The sequence below is a fragment of the Peromyscus eremicus genome, chromosome 8a (assembly GCF_949786415.1).
Source record: "Peromyscus eremicus chromosome 8a, PerEre_H2_v1, whole genome shotgun sequence".
In the NCBI taxonomy this organism is placed as follows: Eukaryota; Metazoa; Chordata; class Mammalia; order Rodentia; family Cricetidae; genus Peromyscus; species Peromyscus eremicus.
Window position 1 is genome coordinate 86,924,042 of NC_081423.1, and position 22,232 is coordinate 86,946,273.

Here is a 22,232-nt window from a genome sequence, read left to right on the forward strand (position 1 = left end):
TGTATCCACACCAGGGCCACAGCTGACACCTCTTTGAACCACAGTCGTCCCAGATCTTTCCTGGAGAGAGCATCATCCCACATTTCCTGGAATTATTTCAGAGTCAAGCCTGGGTTAACTTGACCTCAGCAAAGTGGGCAGATGTTAGGGTAGGATTTCTTCTAATCCAGGCCAGCTCTGGATTGCAGATGGGTTTCTGTCACTGGAGGAGTTACGTGTGGAGTTGAAGAAGGCATGATTCAGACTCAAGAACTAATCAACAATGGGATGATTTTCCTAAGGGAACAAAGCCTGAATTTCCAAAAAAACAAGCTCTAGTTTATGTTCCAAAGCTTGGGGCTGAGGTCCCTCTCCAATACAACTTGTCCAGCTCTTTAGGTGTGGAGGTTCTGGGGTCTTTGTTCAGTACTGATGACAGAGCTGAAGTCGCTGTGTCTTTTTTTTTTTTTTTTTAAACAGGAGAAAATTGGCTGGAGGAATGATGCTTCCCATTTGCTGGTGTTTACCACCGATGCCAAGACCCATATTGCACTGGATGGAAGGCTGGCAGGCATTGTCCAGCCCAACGATGGGCAGTGTCACATTGGCAGTGACAACCATTACTCTGCCTCCACCACCATGGTGAGATGCCTGGTCTGACTGGGGTTCTTGTTCATTCTGATAGGGCTGTATTATTCCAGGCAAGGCTTTTGTGGGAATTTGAAAACAGCCCTCTACTGGGCATTCTGTGGGGCTCAGCGAATGCCTGTTTCTGCCACCCCCCAATGGAGCATCCTCATCCAGGGTCTAAACAGTCTGACCATGGATGTCCATGCCTGTGCTGAGTGTTCACACTGACTCCACAGTCATCAGCATCAGCCACAGCATCTTGGCATCCAGAATGTGTGAAGTCACAGCTGGAAAGCTCACTTCCCTCCTTCCTCTGTGGACGGGGGTCCCTTATTGCAATCAAGCTCATTCATGGTTACTGGGGAAAGACAGGGAAAAAAAAAAGGACAAAGGTTTCATTGATGAAATGAGAAAAACCCAGAGGGCAGAGCCTTTTGAGGAAAGGTTAAAGGGCACAGAGTCATTTGGTTTGAAGGAAGAATGGTTCCTGGATCATTTAGGATGATAGGTAAGAAAACTTCTGAGGAGTTATTTTATGTGTTTTAATTAATAATAATCATAGACAGTTAATTAAATGAGAGGAAAGGAGCTTAAATTGAAATAGGAGAAATTACTGTCAGTCATAAGACAAATGGAGCAAGGTTTAAAACAATAATACTTCGGGTATTTGGAGAAAGTCTTGACTCTTTACCTGTCTTGTCCCCCCTCCCCTGCACCGCCCCCTTCATTTTCTTGAGACAAGGTCTTGCCATGCAGGCCAGGCTGACTTGTAATTCTCAGTCCTCCTGCCATTACCCCGTGGACGTGAGGGTCACAGTAATGTCACACTGTCCCTGGTTTCTGTTTGTTTGTTTACCTTTCTTTCTTTCTTTCTTTCTTTCTTTCTTTCTTTCTTTCTTTCCTTCTTTCTCTCTCTCTCCCTTCCTTCCTTCCTTCCTTCCTTCCTTCCTTCCTTCCTTCCTTCCTTCCTTCCTTCCTTCCTGTTGGGATTAGAAGCTTATACCATCATGCCTGTTATTTTTATTTATTTATTTTTTTTCTGGTCTGGAGATTGAATCCAGAGTCTCACAGTATAGTAGATAAATGCTCACCCACTGATCCATCCTCATCCTACTCTTTACTTTTTTAAATGTCAATACATAGAGGAACCACCTTGTAGTTTAAAAGTGATTAAAGGCAGGAGACTGAGCTGGAGATCTCATGAGCTCCCTTGCAAGGTCTAGGATCCCATGGATTTATTGATTCATACTGTTTCTTGGCTTCTCCACGACCTTGGTATTAGCCATATACAAGTTGAGCCCTGTCAGACAATGGGCGAGTCAGCAACCTTGGATACTAGTCTATCCAAGGCATTGACCCGGAGCTGAGAGAGAGGAAAAGCTAGAAGGACCTACTCTTAGAAGGTTTTTGGTTTAGAGGAAGAGAGAGGATATATTCCAACATGTGTATCAATAGCACAGAATGCACAGTTAATGCTAAGTGTATGATACAGTCCAGGGCTATCAGCAGCCGAGGGAAGAAAGCTCTTTAGGAGCTGGGGTGGTCAAGGAAGGCCTCTTGAAGGAGGTGAGCTTAGACTAAGGAAGGAGGGGATTCCCAAGATGAAGGTCACTCCAGGTGGCAGGAGGAATGAGCTAGAGCAGAGCTGAGCAGAAGAGGGGTAGGGGTGAGTGATGGTTGGTGATCGTGTGGTAGGTGATCCGTAGAGCGAGGCTAGGACACTTGCCCAAAGCTCTGTAGCCGTGGGTCTTAGCTCATGGGGCTGGTTTGAATGTGAGTGGGAAGAAGGCGCTTGGCTTTGGAACGCCAGCCCAGGGGTCATGGCTCGCATTGCCCTGTCCCTCTACTCACACAGTGTCCCCTTTTCTGTCGCTGACAATACAACAGCACAGACGGAGTAAGTCAGAACAGAACTTCAGTTGTCTTCTTAGGCCTTGCGAGTTTGAGAGGCCACATCTGGTGATCATCTTGCGGGCAGAGTCCCAAGACTCAGGCCGGCATGAAGCAGAGGTCAGGGGTCATGTGCGTGGGTTTCTGTTTTCATTGTTTTCCTCTTAGAAAGCTAGCTCTGGGGCCTTTAATGACCTCTGATCCTACTTACTTCCCAAAGACTCTACCCCTGAATACTGGAGGGGGCTTGTCTTCACCCGCTCAGCATCTCACAGTGAGAATTCAGTTTCAGTGCATGAAACCCAAGGGACACGCTGGAGCCACACCCAAACCACAACACCTCACTTTAATTAGTGGGTAAAAATCTTTAAGCATCGCATTTCCCTGGGTCTATCCCCGACAGGACAAGTTCAAAGGCTTAGAATCCAGGGAAGCGTGAACCTTCACCTCTTCCCCCTTTTCCAGGATTACCCGTCTCTGGGGCTGATGACTGAGAAACTGTCCCAGAAAAACATTAACCTGATCTTTGCAGTCACTGAGGATGTCGCCAACCTCTACCAGGTAATTATGCCTCTGGGGCTCCTGTCCTGTCACCACAGATGGACCTGTCCCAGGTGGCCAGCTCATGCTGTCACTAGCCAGGGACCCAAGCAGGAAAAATCCTTTTAAAACTCATTCTCCGGGTACTTAACATTCCTCCCGATGGCCTTTTTCCTCCAACCTCTAACCTACTAGGAAGCAGGTGTGGATGGATCTTTGTGATGGGGGTGGGGAGATAATTCAGTGGGAGGAGGGGCATAAAAAGGTTTCTTACTTTTCCTCAGCCATGAAAGTCTGCTAGATCTCTTCTGGTAGTGACAAATGAGATATCCTACAGTGTCCTCCAAACTTCATTTTAAAATTGCCATTCTGGCGGTGGTGGCGTACGACTTTAATCCCAGCACTCGGGAGGCAGAGGCAGGCAGATCTCTGAGTTCAAGGCCAGCTTGGTCTCCAGAGCTAATTCCAGGATAGTCAGGGCTACACAAAGAAACTCTGTCTTGACGCCCCCCACCACCAAAAAAAAAAAAAAAAAAAAAAAGAGAGAGAGAGCGAGAGACTGCCAGTCTGACTAGGGGGACTTTGAGGAGACTACTTTCCTTCAGTAAGCTGTGGACATCTTTGTCTTCCTTTCTAGAATTATAGTGAGCTCATTCCCGGGACCACAGTGGGGATCCTGTCTGATGACTCGAGCAATGTCCTCCAGCTCATTGTTGATGCTTACGGGGTAAGAATGTTAGCCCAGGAGGGCCTGTTGATGCTGCTGGATGTGCCTTACCCAGCAGAGCTGGGTAAAAGGAAGTAAAGGAGGGATGCAGTGGTCAGTCTACAATGGAAACCTGACACATAAATTTCTTCAGGGATGGAATTTCTTAAGATGAGTGGGCCTCAAGGCCGTGCTTGGGCCTGCAGATGGAAGGGAGAACATTAGATGGGAACAAAACAATATGGCGGTCTAAACATAATAGGGCCGTAAAGGGGATGAGAGGCTTCCCTTTAAAGCCTGAAGAGGAGCTTCATGAAATGCGAGAGTGAGAGAGGTCCAGGGGAGAGAGAAGGAGAGAAAGAGAGAGAACTTTCATGAGAGTGAAGGTGGGGGAGCCTCTTCAAAAGCAGCCTTTCTCCCCAGACCAATTCCCAGAACAAAGGAAAGGTCTGGCTTTTTGTATGCTTTTAGGAGTGGCGGGAAGTTTTATATCATGTGATTTAGTTGAACGTGGCACGTAGAGAAGCCAGGTATTATACACTGAGTTGTCAAGTCACAGTAGAAACTGCTTTGGAACTCTCTGTCCCAAAGAGAGCCAAAGTGTGTGGCCTGATTCGGGCTATGGGTTCATGCCTGAAGGTGCAGGCCCATGTCCTAACGGAGCTCAGATGTGGGAGCCCTGGCTGCCGTTCCCCCACGTGGCCTGCCCGATCTCCTCTTGTGTTCCTAGAGATAGAGGATGGCCGGCCCTGGGACTGATGGCATCTTCTGGAAAGGAAATGGGCCAGAAAGGAAGGCCGAGGAGGAACAGGGACAGGGAGTAGGGAGCTTGGAGGTGGAAGGGACTGCAGATGTGGGCTAGATGGACAAGGAGCAGCTGTAGGGCACAGTGAGGGAGAACCAGGTCCTAACAACACATGAAAGAGGTGACTGAGCGCAGAGACTGTGAGGCAGCAACTGGCAGAGACACCTCAGTGTCAGGCGCTGCCAGGACAAGTCCAAGGCCACCACGTTGGCTATGTGTGGGATGGACTTGGCCTTTGTCTGTGTCCTTACTTTCTTTTGTCTTTTTTCTCCTCAGAAAATCCGCTCTAAAGTGGAGCTGGAAGTTCGTGACCTCCCTGAAGAGCTGTCACTGTCCTTCAACGCCACCTGTCTTAACAACGAGGTCATCCCGGGCCTCAAGTCTTGTGTGGGACTCAAGATTGGAGACACGGTGAGGTGGGCTAGGCAGGGACTCATATTGAAGCTGTGACCCTGGTCTCCAGAGTCTCTGTGTACCCCGGCCCTTTCCAGAATTAGAAGTTAAAGTACTAGAGCTCTTAATCTTTCCTCTTGAAGCTTCTGCTGCCTAAGATTTCTGTATCCGCCGAGTTAACCTCTCTATCAGTTTTTGAGAACATTCATCTCAGTTCCCTGTGTTTGCACCTGTACATCTGATTGCAAATGAAATGATTTCTTATGTACTCACTCAGAGTAATGCCTTTTTTTCCCTCTGCAATGTAAAATGGCAGTCTATCATCTATAGACTTTTGCTGAGCACTGACTGTGTGCCACACTTTATTCTAGATGATGAAAATCCAATAGCAAGCAGAACAGGCAAAAATACCTGGCCCTCTTGAGACTTAAGAGTGCAAATGTTCATCTTGCCCCTCCATTCCCTCCATGGTTTTCTTAATTATTATTGTTTTAAAATTTTATGCATATGGTTATTTTGCCTGTGTGTATATTTGTGTATCATGTGGGTCCTTGGTGCCTGTGGAGGCCAGAGAGAGTGTCAGATTCCTTGGCACTGGAGTTCGAGATGGTTGTGATTTGAACCCAGGTCCTCTGGAAGAGCAGCCAGTGTTTTTAACTGCTGAGCCATCTCTCCAGCTCCCCTGGCTTTCTTTGTTTGTTGGCCCTCCTTTGCTCTACCTAACGGACTGGTGGATGGGAGAGAGGAATGAAGAGAAAGAGATCTTTTGGTCCATTGCCCTGTAAATTTATTTTTTCTTAATTTTTTGGATTTGTTTTTCGAGACAGGGTTTCTCTGGTTAGCTTTGGTGCCTGTCCTGGATCTCGCTCTGTAGACCAGGCTGGCCTCAAACTCACAGAGATCCGCCTGCCTCTGCCTCCTGAGTGCTGGGTTTAAAGGCATGCACCACTACCTCCCGGCCTGTAAATTTATTTTCTAAGCATATGTGTTCACAGCCCCACATGTCACACCTTGCAATGAAACTTTATACTGTAATCCCTTAGTGTGTGATTGACCACTCTGTGACATGGTGTGTTGCGAAGTAGCATTTTGTGTGTCTTGCTGTTAATATGGAATAATAATACTCCAGCTGACGTAGCTGTAATCACAGACTCTGTCCTGCTTGAGCTGGTCAGTTTCTCAGGAGAAAAACAGCCCTCTATTGCTTATCTGTGACCATCTGTCCAGTCAGATACGTCACAGTGCTAACTACAGTATGCCCCTGTAGTTTTTACTCTGTAGACTCTGAGAGAATTAATGCCAAGGAACTCCCCAGGGCAGTTGGGTTTGATACCCAGTTTTGTTTCCCTTGGTAGGGTGCAGCACAGCATTTCTCTAGGGCTGGTGTTCCCCAGATCCACTTAGGTCTGACTGTCATCTTTCCATCCAGGTGAGCTTTAGCATCGAGGCTAAGGTCCGAGGCTGCCCCCGGGAGAAGGAGCAGTCTTTCACTATCAAGCCCGTGGGCTTTAAGGATAGCCTCACCGTCCAGGTCACCTTTGACTGTGACTGTGCCTGCCAGGCCTCCGCCCAGCCTCTCAGCTCACGCTGCAACAATGGCAATGGGACCTTTGAGTGCGGAGTGTGCCGCTGTAACCAGGGCTGGCTGGGATCCATGTGTGAGTGCTCCGAGGAGGACTACCGGCCCTCTCAGCAGGAAGAGTGCAGCTCCAAGGAGGGCCAGCCCATCTGCAGCCAGCGGGGCGAGTGTCTCTGCGGCCAGTGTGTCTGTCACAGTAGTGACTTCGGCAAGATCACTGGCAAGTTCTGCGAGTGTGATGACTTCTCCTGTGTCCGCTACAAAGGGGAGATGTGCTCCGGTGAGTAGAAGTGCCCCGGCACGCTCAGTAGCCATGCATGCGTATTTCCCCAGGTGCCTCGGGAAACACATGTGGAGGCTTGAGGTTGGTGAGGTGGGCAGAACTGAGAACCCATTTCACTCCGAGTAGAAATGAGCAGAGGCGGGAACTAGACCTTTCCCATTGTTCGTGGCGCCCAGGGAAGCTAAGATGTGGGGAGACAGGAAACATCAAGGGGAGGGAGTTTATTTTGCTTTTCTTTCTTCTGCTCACTCTGATGATGTTTCAAATTCCTAGTCCTTTTGAATATAAGGACCAACTTATTTTTCATCTAAAAAAAAAAATCAGTCTCAGGGTAATTAAACTGGTCGTATTTACAGATGGAAAGTATATGATGTTGGATATACTATAAAGTTTAAAATGATTTTACTTGAATTTATCATTCTACCACCAGTAGAAAGTAGTGGTATATATGCAAGACTCTGTGGCGCTTAGACCGGTATTTGGGAAATGGTATATTTGTGTTAAATGTTATCCCTGTTTATCATCTGTTTGTTGCTATCGGTGTTTGTACTCTAGGCCTCTGCTGTCCAAAATGGTATCCACTAGCCACGTGTAGCTATTTAAACTGAGATAGAAAACACAAATTCAGCTTTTCAGTTGGTCAGTAGCCACATGCGGCCAGTAGCTATCGCACTGGACCATGGGGATACTGAACATTTTGACAGCAGAAAGTTTCACTGGATAGTGTTGGCATAGAGACTTTCTACCAGCAGATTAAAATTTCATGTGTGTGCAAGCGCAAGCATGCACGTGTGTGTGTGTGTGTGTGTGTGTGTGTGTGTGTGTGTGTGTGTAGGAACAGAGACCAGAAATGGGCATTATGTGCCTTCCTGGATCACTTCCCACGTTGCTTTTTGAGATGAGATCTCTCGTTGACCCTGGAGCTGACCAGTTGGCTAGGCTGGCCGGCCAGTGAGCTCCAGGGATCCAGCTGTTTTTGTTTCCCCAGTGCTGGGATTACACACGTGCAGACGTGGATGTGCCACTGAGCCTAGCTTTATTTTTAAAACATGGGTGCTGGAGATCTGAACTCAGATCTCATGTTTGCAACGCGAGCTGTCTCTCCAGCCTGGGGACTATAATTTTGAGCCTGAAGGATCTGAGTAGTCCTTATTGCAAACTTCAATGCACCCCCCCCCCCCCCCCCCCGAGGCCTATTGATAACTTCAGACTGACCCCAAAGACCCGGATGCTTTCCCAACCAAGAGAAGCCAAATCATTGTTAATACGGTCTTCATCTGAGTACTCTCAGGGCAGATGGACAGTCTGAGCCTGGCTCTTAGGCTCTGGAGGTAGGCTTATGTTGGACTGCAATCACTGTTGTCATCCTATTTGGGACAGACAGACAGGCTGCAGACATTTGCAAGTTGGTTGGAGCTGGGTTATGGGTATTCTGTGTGATCAGCTGAACAGAGAGGTTATAATTGTTCTCTGTGATAATCTAAGCCCCGATGGGCTTCATTTGCATTGGGGTTTAGCCGGCCTAGCTGAGTGACTCAGGTGTTCACTTGAACGTGGTGCCACGAGCCTACCATCCCAGCATTGTAGGCTATAATCAGGAAGTCAGGGTCATCCTCAGCCACATAGCAAGTTTGAGGTTAGCCAACATTCAACCGCCGCTGCCACCACCACCGCCATCACCACAGAAGAGCTCAATAAGAAAGATAAATATGTCATGTAAAAACAGGCCCCAAAGGGCTGGAGAAACGGCTCAGTGGTTAAGAGTGTGGACTATTCTTGTACATGACCTCAGTTCAGTTTCCAGGTAGTTCACACCTGCAACTCCAGCCCCAGAGGAGCTGATGCGTCTGACCTCCAATGGCACCTGCATTCGAAATACACATGGCCACCATACGCATAATGAAAAAATGTTATAAAAATACAGGACATATGACCGCAAACACAAAAAAAGATACCTTTTCTGATCTGTGCCATTGTTGACTTCAGTTATGCCAACAAGTTTTGAGAAAGGGCTTGAGGGAGTGTGGTATCACTATTAGCTAAAGTAGTGGAGAGAGATCAGGGCCCCAATGATGAGAACAGGCACACATGAGCAGTTTTAACTAGGGTGAGGCAGGGGTTTCAGGTCATTTGAATATTTAATAGTGTTTCTGTCATGCTCATATTACCAAAGACGCACCCAAAGGAGCAAGCTGGGAATGCTGGGTGGGTTGCCCTTGGAAAGACCTACAGAAGGGCCTCTGGGCCCCTTCACCTCTCCAGGGCTGATTGGTTCTGGTCTAGTGTGAGGTCTGAGGGAGGGATCCCAGCCAGAGTGTGTTGTTTTTGGCTGCTAACCCCACAGAGCCTCAGCAATTCCCACCCCCTGAGGTGTAGAAATATCTGGTCCTGTGGGTTCCGTTCTAATCCGCCGAGGGGACTCATTTGGCTGCGGCACCCATTTTACTGCTTCTTACCAGGGTATCTGGTGCCCATCCAGCTTCATGTCTTGCTCTTGTGACACTGTTACCACATCCTTAGAGGCCCGTGGTCGTGGAGTACTTGACATTGTGCTGACATTTGGTTCATATGGGTGAATGAGGGGTTGTGCGCGATTCCTGACCTCTCAGAGCTATGCCCAGTATCCCTCTCCTCTGACGCCTGCCTTGTGGGGATCACGGGGCAGGAGTGCTATGAGCTCTGCTCTTTTCCTAGCCTGTGAGCTCTGAGCACTGCAGGTCTGCTCCTTTCTACTTGCTCACACCTCTAACCTGCTCCCCTTCTACCTCAGACAGCAGGGAGGCAAGAAATGAGTCCTTCTCCTCAGGTTCTTTCCCACCTGCTACACACAGATAGGCTTCCTCTGTGGGCTAGGCCTTGTCCTGTAGCCACCTGGGAGGGACAGGTGTCAACAGACAATTTTACTGTTTAGTGATATACCAAAGTGTCTTTTGCATTAGGAGTCACAACCTGCTAGAACCCGGAAATGAGATGTCTGCCGAGAGTCCCCAGAGAGAGACTCATGGGTAGGGGAATCCTGGGCAGTTTCGTGGAGGTGGTCTTGTCTGCTGGAGCTCAAAGGAAGACTGGTTCACACAGGAAAGGAGTGGAGTCATGAGTCATGGAAGTCTGGCTTTGCGGGGAGAGTAATCACATACCCTCTGACCGAAACCCTCCTCCTCCTCCTCCACTCTCCTTTCTTGCTCCCTCCCCTGGCTTTCCTGTGAACCCAGCCCAGCCCCCCTTTGGCTGGAGAGATGCCAATGCTGTGACATTACTTACTACACTGTGGTTTCCTTTTAAGGGCTGACTCTGCCAGGGCTTGGGGTCAGCCTGCTGGCTCCGGCTACCCACTTCCATTCCCAACATCACTCTCAGGCTGGCCTGGCAGATCATCTTGTCAAAGATCACTTTGTTTTGCCTCACAAAGGAAACACTGTGGGACAAGGGTTCTGTGGAGGCCGGGGCCTCTTCTGAGTGCTGCCAGGCCTCTGTGGCATCCTTCTTTCCCCATCCAGGAACCATGGCTAAAAGCAAGGGCTAGTGGATACCATGGGGTTCATTCTGCTGTCTGGCATACCCACCCCCAGCTGCTGTCTGGAGAGTTGACTGATTATAGCTCACAGTTGCCTTTCTTTGGAGCTGACAGGAATAGCCTTGCCTTCAGACTTCACCAATGACTGGTGAAGAAAGGTTTCTACAAGGGCATTTCCTTTTCCTCAAAGTGGGCCTTGCTCTGTTGTGCCGTTCAACTCTCCATGGATTCAGGCTGAAGGGAGTTTCTAACCTAGACCACATACCTGCTCTCTCTCTCTCTCCTCTCTCTCTCTCTCTCTCTCTCTCTCTCTCTCTCTCTCTCTCTCTCTCTCTCTCTCTGTACAAGCATGTACAAGCATGCCTGTATGGAAGTCAGATGATCACCCTGAGTGCCATTCCTTAGGAATTGTCTACCTTGCTTACTGAGACAGGGTCTCCCCTTGGGACCTGGAGTGTGTGAGCGAGCCCTGGGCCTCTTCCCATCTCTGCCTTCCTGTGTTGGGTTTACACGTATGTGCCGGCACATCTGGCTTTTTACATGGGTGCTGAGGATACAGCTCAGATCCTCTGGCCTCTGTGGCAAGCCCTTTACTATTTCCCAAGCCTAGCTGGTGTTGACCATGCTTCTCTTCCTCCCTCCCTTCTCCCCAGTAAAGAAGATCCTAACCATAACCATGCTTTAGAGAACCCAGCCTCAAGACTTAAAGTCTTTCTGGTTCCAAACTTTCCTGCCAGCAACCCCCCACCCCCCAACTCTAGATATCCCTGGACAACTTGCTTCTGGTCCAATCTTCTGTTCTTAATTAAAAATGTTTATTTATTTATTTAGAGTTTTCAAGGCATGGTTTCTTTGTGTAGCCTTGGCTGTCCTAGAACTAGCTCTGTAGAACAAGCTGGCTTCAAACTCACAGAGACCCACTTGCCTCTGCCCCCGAGTGCTAGGATTAAAGACATGTGCCACTACCACCCAGCTATTTTTTTTTAAAAAAATGATTTATTTATTTTTATTTTATGTGCATTGGTGTTTTGCCTGCATGTATGCCTGTGTGAGTTTGTCAAATCAATTGGAGGTGGAGTTACAGACACTTGTGAGCTGCCATGTCAATGCTGGGAATTGAACCTGGGTCTTCTGGAAGAGCAGCCAGTGCTCTTAACTGCTGAGCCATCTCTCTAGCGTCAGTTTTTAAAATATGTATGAGTGTTCTGCTCTGCCTGCATGTACGTCTGTATACCTTGTGCATTCAGTGCCTGTGGAGGCCAGAAGAGGGCATTGCATCCGCTAGCATTGGAGTTACAGACAGTTGTTAGCCACCCTGTAGGTGCTGGGACTCCAACTCTGGTCTACTGGAAGAGCAACCAGTGCTCTTGACTGCTGAGCCATCTCTCCAGCCCCAGTGTATAGCCTAGGCTGGCCTTGACCTTGTGATCTTTCTGCCTCTGTCTCTTTAGCATAACCTACAGGCCAACCACAACTGGCCCATCTGTTCTAAGAAACATATTTCTTTCAAGGCAGTGATGTTGCTGAGTCTTAATTACACATTTGAGTCTTGAATGATGATGTGTTTGTGAGAGGATGGTGCCGGGGCCATGAGCAGAGGGATCCATAGTGTCCAGCAGACAGTGGCCCAATGACAGCCTTGGTGTGACCTAGTTACTGTCAGAGGGCCCTGCACCACCCTCCTCACTTTCTTGGAGCTACTGATGTGGTTTCCAGACCAATATTTGTTCCTTGTCTTTCCTCTGATTAACAGTCACATTTTTGTTATCCATCCAGTTCTTCCTGATGCAAAGCTCTAGAGAAGGAGCCACTTCTTGTAGGGTTAATTGCCAGCTTTTAAACTCCTGTTAAGTGAATAATACTAGGGGGATATCACATTGAGAGTTAAAGCTTGCCTTTCAGCAGCCTGATGCCCCACTCCAGGCTCCCTCCCAGTCCTACACTCAGGAAAGTGAAGGGATCCTCCACACCAAGGCTGATGGCTCTTTACAACACTGTAATGCTACAACACAGGGCACAATTGATGTATGCATGTATTTTCCATGCGTTTGATGAGATCGTAAGATCCCCTGTTGAATCTCCAGTACCCAGCATGTGGTACAAGTTCAGTCAGTATCTGTTGAGTGAATGGATGAATGAACAAATATTAATTGTCTGTCTACTCTATAAAAGATTTCATGGTGGTCTCTATTCATGATAAAACTAAGTGACATGGTATCTCCTACCAAGAAGCTCATACTTTGGAAAGAGAAACCGATAAGCAAGCAAATGGCCAGAGAATAAAGGTGGATGTACTGGCAGCCATAATGTGTTGGGGGACCACATGAGAAGTCAGTTGACTCAACCTGAAGAGGTTAGAAAAAGTTAATGGGAGGAAGGAGCACTTGAGTTTGGCCTGAAGGGTGAATAGGGATTTGAAAAGTCACAGAGGTAAAGGTAAAAAGAACAATATGAACAGAAACAGGAGACCACAGAAACAGTGTAGAATAAGGGGATAAATTCAGAGTGTTGGCTAATATGTGGTCACTCAAGGCTGAGCCCTGACTCTGCTGTTTATAAGCTGTGGCCCAGGACAAGTTACATAACCTTTCTGACATTATGGGATTGTGGTAAAAATGAATAGGGTAGCTCGCTACAGAATATGACATGTACTTGACCCTTATTGAACGCTCAGCAAATGTCCATGGACATTATTATCATTGCTATGATTACTGGTGGCACAACTTCCATTAGGAATAGTCATTTCCTTGGTTTTGGAAAGTAATACAATTCTCTAAATGCTTTCCAAAGCTGCCCTACTGTGCTCTCAGCTGCATAGGGCACTGTTTCTCAAACTTTTTAATGCTATGACCCTTTAATACAGTTCCTCATGTTGTGTGACCCTCAACCATGAAATTATTTCATTGCTACTTCATAACTGTCACTTTACTACTGTTACCAATCATAATGTAAATATCTGATATGCAGGATAGTTGATATATGACCCCCAAAGGGTTGAGAACCAGTGACATGGGGCAACAGGATGTATTAATTATTTCTAATGCTGTTATAAAATACCTGATAGAAATGAAGGAGAAAAGAGTTATTTGGCTAATGGCTCTAGAGGGTTCAATCTATGTTTGCTTGGTCCCAAATGCTTAGGTAAGACAGCATAACAGTAGGAACTCTCACTTCATGAGAGAGCTGCTCACTTCATGGCCAACCTGGAAGCAGAGAGAGCAAGTGTAAGCAGACTTTTCTCTCCCGCCTGCCTGTTCCCAAATAAATACACAGAGGCTTATATGAATTATAAGTACTTGGCTAATAGCTCAGGCTTATTACTAACTAGCTCTTACATTTTAAGCTAATCATATTCCTTATTTATGCTCAGCCATGTGGTGGTACCTTTATTAGCATGGCACATTCATCTCCTGCTCCCTCTGTGTCTGGCTGGTGACTCCTCTGACTCTGCCCTTCTCTTTCCCATCATCCTTAGTTTGGTCACCCCACCTATACTTTTTGACTGGCTACTGACCAATCAGAGTTTTATTAAACCAATTCAAGTGACAAATCTTTACAGTATATAAGAGGATTATTCCACAGCAAGCAAGCCAGGAATTGATATCTGATATACCCTTGCAAGGACCGACTCCCAGTGACCTATTTCTTCTAGCAAGGCCCCACCTCTCACATTTCCAGAATCTCTCAAACATTACCAACTAGATCAAAATGCAAGCATATGGGAGACATATGAGAAAAAAACAGGTTGTTTTAGTAGGTTGGATGCTGTTGAACCATGCCTACAACTTCAGAAATTAATCATGGTAAATGTTTTTGCAGCTTTGGGGTGGAGAGGCCGAGATAACAATTGATCAGCGGAAGTTTGGTGGGGGCCTCTGGGCTATGTGAGGTCATCGCTAACCAGTTTATGGCTGTTTACTTTTGGAAAATCTCTCTCCTCTTTTCATCCAGCTTTTCTTGTTTTCTGCTGCCTTCTCTCGATGGCACTCATGGGATTTATTTAGCAATACTGACCCTCAGCAGGCTATAAGGTAGGCTATCTTTGTTCTCTGTGCTTTCTTGGCTCTGTTAGCTGACTATAGGCTCCCAGTGCCTTCTGTCTGGCCCTTGGGTACTCTATCCTATCTACCTGCATACCCAGGGCATGCTCTGTTCCTTCCCTTTGTAGCCTTGGCACAAGGCTGTACCAGGGTTTCTCCATACCTCCACGCTCATTACAGTGCATTTTCCTGTCTCACGAGTTCTCCCCCAGAGCCTTGCTTCTGACCTTGTAGGATGACAATTAGCTGGGAAACACAGCCATGGAGCTTGTTGGCTGGCCCATTGTTTTGTTGGTGGGAGGGGCTAGCTTGTTCAAATCAGAGCCTGTGTTGGGGTCTGACTTAGCAGGGAGAAGGCAATGGTAATGATGGGTGGCCTTTCAAGTCACATTGGAGAGGGAGCATTGTTGTCAGGTTGAAGGAGACATGTGTAGGGGCTGGAGGAGCCTTTTACCATCACCAGGCTACTCTGGCAAAGTTTCTGAATGCCCTGAGTGGGCACAGGCTATGGACTCTTGCTGGGCCAGCCCTTGGGGTTAAAGAGCTGGCTCTAGTCCTCAGACTGATGCTGGCAGAGAAGGAAGAGGGATTCAGAACAGGACAAGAAAAAAAAGCAGGCAGTCTGCGAGACACAGATCTGGATATTCCTTTGCTTTCTAGGTCCTCCTCCTTGGGATGTCTAAATTGTTGTCTGTCTTTACCGCGTAGAGCTCTCCTGGCAGTGAGCCAGTTCCTCCACTTACCTGCAGGATCATTGTTAGTATGGTTGGGAGAATAGGGTGATAGTAGCCTGGTGTCATGGGATTGGCTTCTCACCAGCTGGTCTGCTGTCCTGTGCTCTGTTTGTAGGCCACGGCCAGTGCAACTGTGGGGACTGCGTGTGTGACTCAGACTGGACTGGCTTCTACTGCAACTGCACGACACGCACCGACACCTGCATGTCCAGCAACGGGCTGCTGTGCAGCGGCCGGGGCAACTGTGAGTGTGGCAGCTGCGTCTGCGTCCAGCCAGGCTCCTATGGAGACACCTGTGAGAAGTGTCCCACTTGCCCGGACGCCTGCTCATTTAAGAAGTGAGTGAACAGTTTGGAGAGAGTTGGGAGGCCGGAAGAAGGAAGAGGGCCCCTGTACTAGAACTCCCAACTCTCGAGGATCTGTCTTGGAGAACAATTTGCTCCAGCCAAATGACTACTTTCCTTTTTTCCATGAATGTCTTTCCTTGGGAAAGTTGGAGGTGGTACCAGCCGTGCAGGGACCAAATAGTACCAATTGGAGCAGGCCCTCTTCCAGAGTGTAATCATGAATCCCTCTGCACTGGGAGGGGGATCATAGAACATTCCAATGCAATGTTCTGATTCCTATGGGAGGTGCAGGGGCTGAAGTCATGGTGGACTTCAGGTGAAATGGGCATTTTGTTGGTACAGACTTGCCCTGTTTGGAAGTCCAAGTCTGTGGCTCTGCCATGGCTAGGTTCACAGTTATGTATTTTGAGCTGTGGTAGAGCCCAGTGCTTAGAAGAAAGAGCCTCATGTTGGCCTTAATGCTCTGTTTTCACTGTCTTGAAATTCTTAGCTGTGTTTGAATAGAACGTTAATTTTTCAGTGGACTCTCAAATCTCATGACCAGTTCTGACTTTAAACCTCCCAGAAGTGATAGGAGTCACTATGACTACCACCACCACCACCATCATCACCACCATTACCACTATCACCACCATCATCACCATCATCACCACCACCACTACCACCACCACTGCCATCATGACCACCACCATCATGACCACCACCACCACCATCATCACCATCACCATTACTACCATCACCACCATTACTACCATCACCACCATCACCACCACCACCATCACTACCATTACCACCACCATTATCACCATCATCACTATCACCATCACAGCCCTTGAACCGTAATGAAGCCTATTTGAGCCTATAATCCCAGCAGTCAGGAGCTTGAGGCAAGGGGACCAAGTTCAAGGCAATTAGGCTCTACAGTGAGACTGTCAGATCCAGGGTTGGCTGGCCAGGTCCTGTCTGTGGGTAAGGAGGGCCTCATCCTGATCTCCATGGTAATTTCCAGCTATGTGGCATACTTTGGGCTCTTCCTCTGCTTTAGTTCCTGTGTCCTTTCTCCTCCAGGGAGTGTGTGGAGTGTAAGAAGTTCAACCGGGGAACCCTACATGAAGAAAACACCTGCAGCCATTACTGCCGAGACGACATCGAGCCTGTGACAGAGCTGAGTAAGTCCAGCAGGTCTTAAGGGTCTCACACATCCAGGCTTTACATAGTTCCATTTCCATCTCAGAACCTGCCAACTTCCTTCTCTAAAGTGGAAGAGTAGTTCCCACCTCAAGAAATGCTGTGCAGGCCTGATGTGCAGTAGGCATAGGGTGAAGGCTGGCTTCCTGAGAATCTCCTTCATCCTTGAAAATGTGTTCAGCAGCTCACACTTTCTGCTTCCTGGAGTCCCATACTCACCAAGAGCCTATGTATAACTTGTAAAGGCTGTAGAAATCAGACAATTCTTAGTTTACCTTTAAAGGAGAGGAAGGTGATATACTAGATGTTATAGAAGCAGAAACCAAGGTGTGGATCTGTGACTGCCACCCCTAGCTTATAAGGTGAGTAAGCAACAGGACCTGGTGGCATACACCAGTAACACTGTCACTCAGGATCCTGTTACACCGCAGGAAGCTGAGGCTGGTGATCTTGACTTTGAAGCCATCCTGGACTAAAATAGTGAGTTCCAGGCCAGCCTGAGCTACAGAACAAGTCCAGTTCTCCAAAAACTGTTTTTAAAAAGTGTTAAGGCATTGGAGAGATGGCTCAATGGTTTAGAGCACTGGCTTCTCTTGCAGAGGACCTTCAGTTACCAGCACCCACATGGTGGCTAGCAACCATCTGTAACTCCAGTTCTGGAGGATCCAGTGCCCCCTTCTGGCCTCCACGGACATTGCATATACATGGTGCACAAACATACATATGCAGGCAAAATACCCATATATATAAAATAAAACACAAAATCTATTTACAGTGTCACATAATCCCCAGGCTTTTGCTTCCAGCTTGTTGGTTTGGAGAGAACCTTCAGCATTATGGATATGTAATCATGCCTTCTCTCCTAAAGCTCTTTTGACTTTGTAGAGCCCCCCTGAACTAAGACAGAAGTATAAACAGGGGGAGCAAAATCCTTCCCTACAGTTATCCTGGCCTGTACTTCATGCTGTCTTTAAAGATGATCTTTGCTGCTTTCAGTATATATGATACGTTATCTGAGTTGCCAGGGATTGGGTGGTGCCCAGGAGGTAGCAATCTTTGCACAGATAGCCATTGCCCATGCAGACAGGAAGTGCCTCTTCACGTGAGAGCTACCGGAAGACAGCTTCGGGTAGGGGAGTTGTAAGAGAACCAGGTCTGCAGTGAGCGGGGTGATTCCGGGTTGAGGAAGTGGTTATTTCCTCCAGAGGAGACTAGACTTGCTGTGATCAGCTCAGGAGGAAAGGGTATTTATCTGACCTCACTGAGTCTGCTTTTCTTCATGTAGGAACGAAAAACAATGGCTCCCACCCTACAGGGAGAGCTAAGTGACATGAAACAGGCAGTTGCTAACGTATCGTCGGTGTCTGCTTCCCTTTTTCCTGTCTGGGCTTGCCCACTGGTTATCAATGGTTTTCTAAGGCAGCCCTTGTCAGTTTTGCCCGTCTGCATCCATCGGTATAGGGCAAAGCACACCTGGTGGAGAGTAATCCACAGTGTTACTCTAGCAGGGTTCAGAGTGAGAAGGGCTGAAACCCACAAAGCATGATGGGAGTCCGAGAAGGTGGGGGAGGGGAGGATGGCTGTGGAGAGGCGCGCCAGATCGGAAACAGAAGCGAAAGGACTGGAAGGATTGTGTCAACGGACTGAGAAGCAACAGGGAAGCAGGGGAAGGAAGAGAGGGAAGGGGAAGCCTGCTGTGTGTGAGCAACTGTTTGAAGCCATTCAGTTCTCACGCAAGGCGGGGACATCGTTTTCCTTTCACCGTTGAAGATGATGAGGGCAGATCACAGCCAGCGTCACAGCTGGTGGGTGGTAGAGACGGGCTTTGGATCAGAACGTACTGACTGCACTGTTACAGCGTGCCCCATTTAGAGGGAGGAATGAGAACCTAAAAGGGCCCTCGAGAAACAACATTCATCACCAAGGGCCAGTCAGTGCCAACTGCCAGGCGTGATCTCCAACCTGGGCATCAGGCAGTTTCCCGTCGCACACTTGGTGGATGTCCTATGACCTGGGTTTGGGAAAAGCTCTTATCTTCTGGGATTTTGATTCGTTTCTCATTCTCCGTCTTCTCTCTCCCCTGTGTCAGAGGATACCGGCAAAAATGCAGTGAATTGTACCTACAAGAATGAGGACGACTGTGTGGTCAGATTCCAGTACTATGAAGACACCAGCGGAAGGGCCATCCTGTACGTGGTGGAAGAGCCAGGTAAGTGAGCCCCGAGGCCCTGGCCCTGGCTCTAGGGAGAAAGAGACTACCTTGTTGGGCAGGAATTTCTACTTGTAACCTTTTCAAACAGAACAGGCCAAAGAGGCAAGGGGGTATATCACTAAGTACTAGCAAGAAAGTGGCTCACTGGGGCTGAAGAGATGGCTCGCATGGTTAAGAGCACTTGATGCTCCCACAGAGGACCTGAGCTTGGTTCCCAGTACCAAGATCAGGTTGCTCACAACCACCTGTAACTCCAGCTCTAGGAGATCTGACACCCTTCGGCTGGCCTCTGCAGTCCACTGCCCTCACACACATACTCTGACATAGACTCAAACACACACACACACACACACATAATTAGAAATAAAAATAAAAACTTTGAAAAAAAATTGGAGACAGGGTTTCTCTGTGTAGTTCTGGCCATCCTGGAACTTGTTCTGTAGACCAGGCTGGCCTCGAACTCAGACATCGGCTTGCCTCTGTCTCCCTACTGGGATTAAAGGTGTGTGCCACCACCACCTGACTAAAAATAAATCTTAAAATAAAAGTGACTTGTTAATTGAGGAGACAGAAAATTAAGGAGAGGAAGAAGGTGAATATGGCTGTCTCTAAGAGCAACATACAGCCTGGGTCTCTTCAGGTGTTGATGCCAAGGAGTAAGGGATTTAAGTTCTAGGACCTTACAGTACAGATGTATGTTCTGCTGTGGGATGGCTGCTGGCCATGAGTAACCTTCCCATCAGTGCAGTGGAAGGCCTAACCTTATGGCAAGATGTAGTGGTGGGTTTGGTGGACTGACTCAAGGCTGTCTTCCTGAACACTCAAGAGTGCTTGTTCTCTTGGGCCAGAGATGATTCAGCGGGTAAAGGTTCTTGCTACCATGCCTGAGGACCTCAGTTCAATCCTTAGGCCCCACATGGTGGAAGGAGAGAACCCACTCACACAGGCTTTACTCTGACCTCCATATGCTGTGGCATGTGTGTGCATACACACACACTCACATTCAAATAAATGGCTGTTCAAAAAAGACTACAAAAATAGGGGTTTGTCTTCAAGTCCTGGAAGCGAGAGGCGTATGTCCCACCGCACACAGACCAACCATCCAACACTGTAAATTAGCTTCACTCTATCGGTGATGGGAAGTGAATCCAGGAGCTTGCACATGCTAAGCATATGTTCTATCCCTGAGCTACAACCCAAGCCCAGGCTTGCTTAATTTTTTCAAATATCAGTATGCCATTGTGGGAACCAATTGGAGTTCCATAAGAACTAAATTAAATAAACTCTAATACATGCACACACTTTTTTTTTTTGGGAGAGAATCTCATATAGCCTAGGCTAAACTTACTTTGTTATGAGGATGACCTTGAACTTCTGATCTTCCTGCCTCCACTTGAGTGCTAGAGTTTGGCATGAACCATCAAATCTAGTTTTTATGTGGTGCTGGGGTTCAAAATTTTACTTACAAAATTTTGGTTACGTTTGGAAGGAAGGGGATGAAGGTGGGACCGTGGAAGCAGGAAAATCCACAGGAGCCACTTGAGTACCTAGGATACTGTTATCTCGGGTGAGGAGAGTGTGATGCTCTCATGTGGGATAGTTTCTCAGCCCTTCCTAGGCCTCTCATGCTTTATATACACACTAAGAAATAGAAAGGGCATCATGTTCATCTTACTTAGGGTCCAGGGAAAGCTGTTGTGGGAGGGACAAAGGGAGCCTGCAGATGTGTGAAGGAACACATCTGTTATGGTTTGACCACAGCTTCCTACACACTGCGTAGATTTTCCCCATCCCTGCCCCAGCGATACCTCCATCCCTTTGTGTTTCAGGCAGGCATTCGGTCTTTGCTTTTGGCTCTGTTACTAGTTTGTCTCTTTGTCACATGGTCTTTGTTGGTGTTCCTGTTGAATACCTCACCCAAAACATTTGACTTGGGATTTTGAGACTGGAATTTATTATAGTTATGGGGAGCAAAGATGATGATCATCTGGGATGGTCGAACCACCCCGGGGGATCACTTTTCACGTTCTTCACCAGTACATCCATTTCTTCACATTGGGAAATGGGAGCCCCAGGTCTAGTGACCTACAATGCCCGTTGACTTTGTGGTGCTGGAAGCAGAACATAGGGCCTTGTGCAAGTGTTGTATGTCCAAGTCACACCCTCAACCAGGGGCCCACATTTCCTATTGCCCTGGCTCTGTCTCTCCTTTGACCCAACTCTCTACTATTTCCAGACATTCTAGCTTGGAACAGCATGGGCAGCTGGGTCTTGAAGCTTAGAAAGCGATTATTCTCTTTCTCTTCACAACCTCATGACCTTGCAGATGTTTTCTTTGAATGGGTGAGTCACTGCAGGGCAGTCAAGAATATTTCCAAATGGATTCAGCCACATGGAACAGGCCTCTGAACTGGGCTCTCTTCACTCATGGATAGGGTGCCAGAAAAAACACAGTGTGTTCCATGCAGTATTTAGTACACACACACTAAAATAGTAACTTGTTTATTGGAAGTCAGATCGACCTAGACTTCCTATACTTTTGTTTACTAAATCTGCCAACCCTTCCAAGGCTTGTGTGGACCACTGTGGGTCCACTGCTGTGGTTGCGAGGGACGTCCAGAGGCACCTGGAATTATCTCCTGCCTTCAACCCCTAGTGATGACGGGCTGTTTTTCTCTAGGATTCTACCTATGTTGCCCAGACCACCATGCAAAATTTTCACTTTGAGGTTTGAGGGTCAGCCCTATACCTCAAACTTTCAAAGGATTCATAGTTGCTTTTCCCAGAAGAACTGGGGCCCTTTGCTCCTGGTCATTTGGACACTAGAACCACACAGGCTCTCTCCAGGAGCCCCTTAATTATCGATAGGTTATAATTTGGTGGGTTGGGAAATGGCCAGAGTGGTTTGTGGTAGTGGTTGTTTTGGGGTAGTATGTGGTGAGCTAGGGTGTCTGTTTAGAGAAGAAGGTGGGAGATAGAGTGGAAAGTGGGCGTGACTTCCTCTCCAGACTCATCAACATCCATATATACAAACACCTGGTTTCATAACACTGGAAGTTGCCGGTATGAGATCACTTGTTGGACACCCGAGGCTTATGGGAAGCTGAGCCCTACAGAATATGATCAGCTGACCGGTGAAGGGGTGACATAGCTTGTCTGCTTTGGTTGTTGTCTGGGGTTGAACGAAGAAGTCAGCTTCCGATAGGGTTAAGATTTTAGATGACTAAATATTACCCTGGCTGGCAGGTATCCTGGTCTCTAAGGATGCTGAGAAGGCCACCGAGCATCTGGCTCTCAGAAATGTAAATATCTGAACCAGGGCAAGAGACTCGATTGCCAATGGGGCAGTAGGTGAAAAGGCCAGGCATAAGAACACCACCAGTGACAAGGGC

At 47.7% G+C, this 22,232-nt stretch overlaps 1 protein-coding gene across 1 annotated transcript in view; it reads left to right on the plus strand.

The window, feature by feature from the left end:
- The window catches only part of Itgb3 (integrin subunit beta 3), a 59,965-nt gene that overhangs the window by 31,726 nt on the left and 6,007 nt on the right, over positions 1-22,232 (plus strand). The window contains exons 6-13 of the mRNA XM_059270739.1: positions 460-621; positions 2,965-3,060; positions 3,677-3,766; positions 4,827-4,961; positions 6,373-6,802; positions 15,209-15,431; positions 16,509-16,609; positions 18,718-18,837. Coding sequence (XP_059126722.1) covers positions 460-621; positions 2,965-3,060; positions 3,677-3,766; positions 4,827-4,961; positions 6,373-6,802; positions 15,209-15,431; positions 16,509-16,609; positions 18,718-18,837 — 1,357 coding nt within the window. The remainder of the gene's footprint in view (positions 1-459; positions 622-2,964; positions 3,061-3,676; positions 3,767-4,826; positions 4,962-6,372; positions 6,803-15,208; positions 15,432-16,508; positions 16,610-18,717; positions 18,838-22,232) is intronic.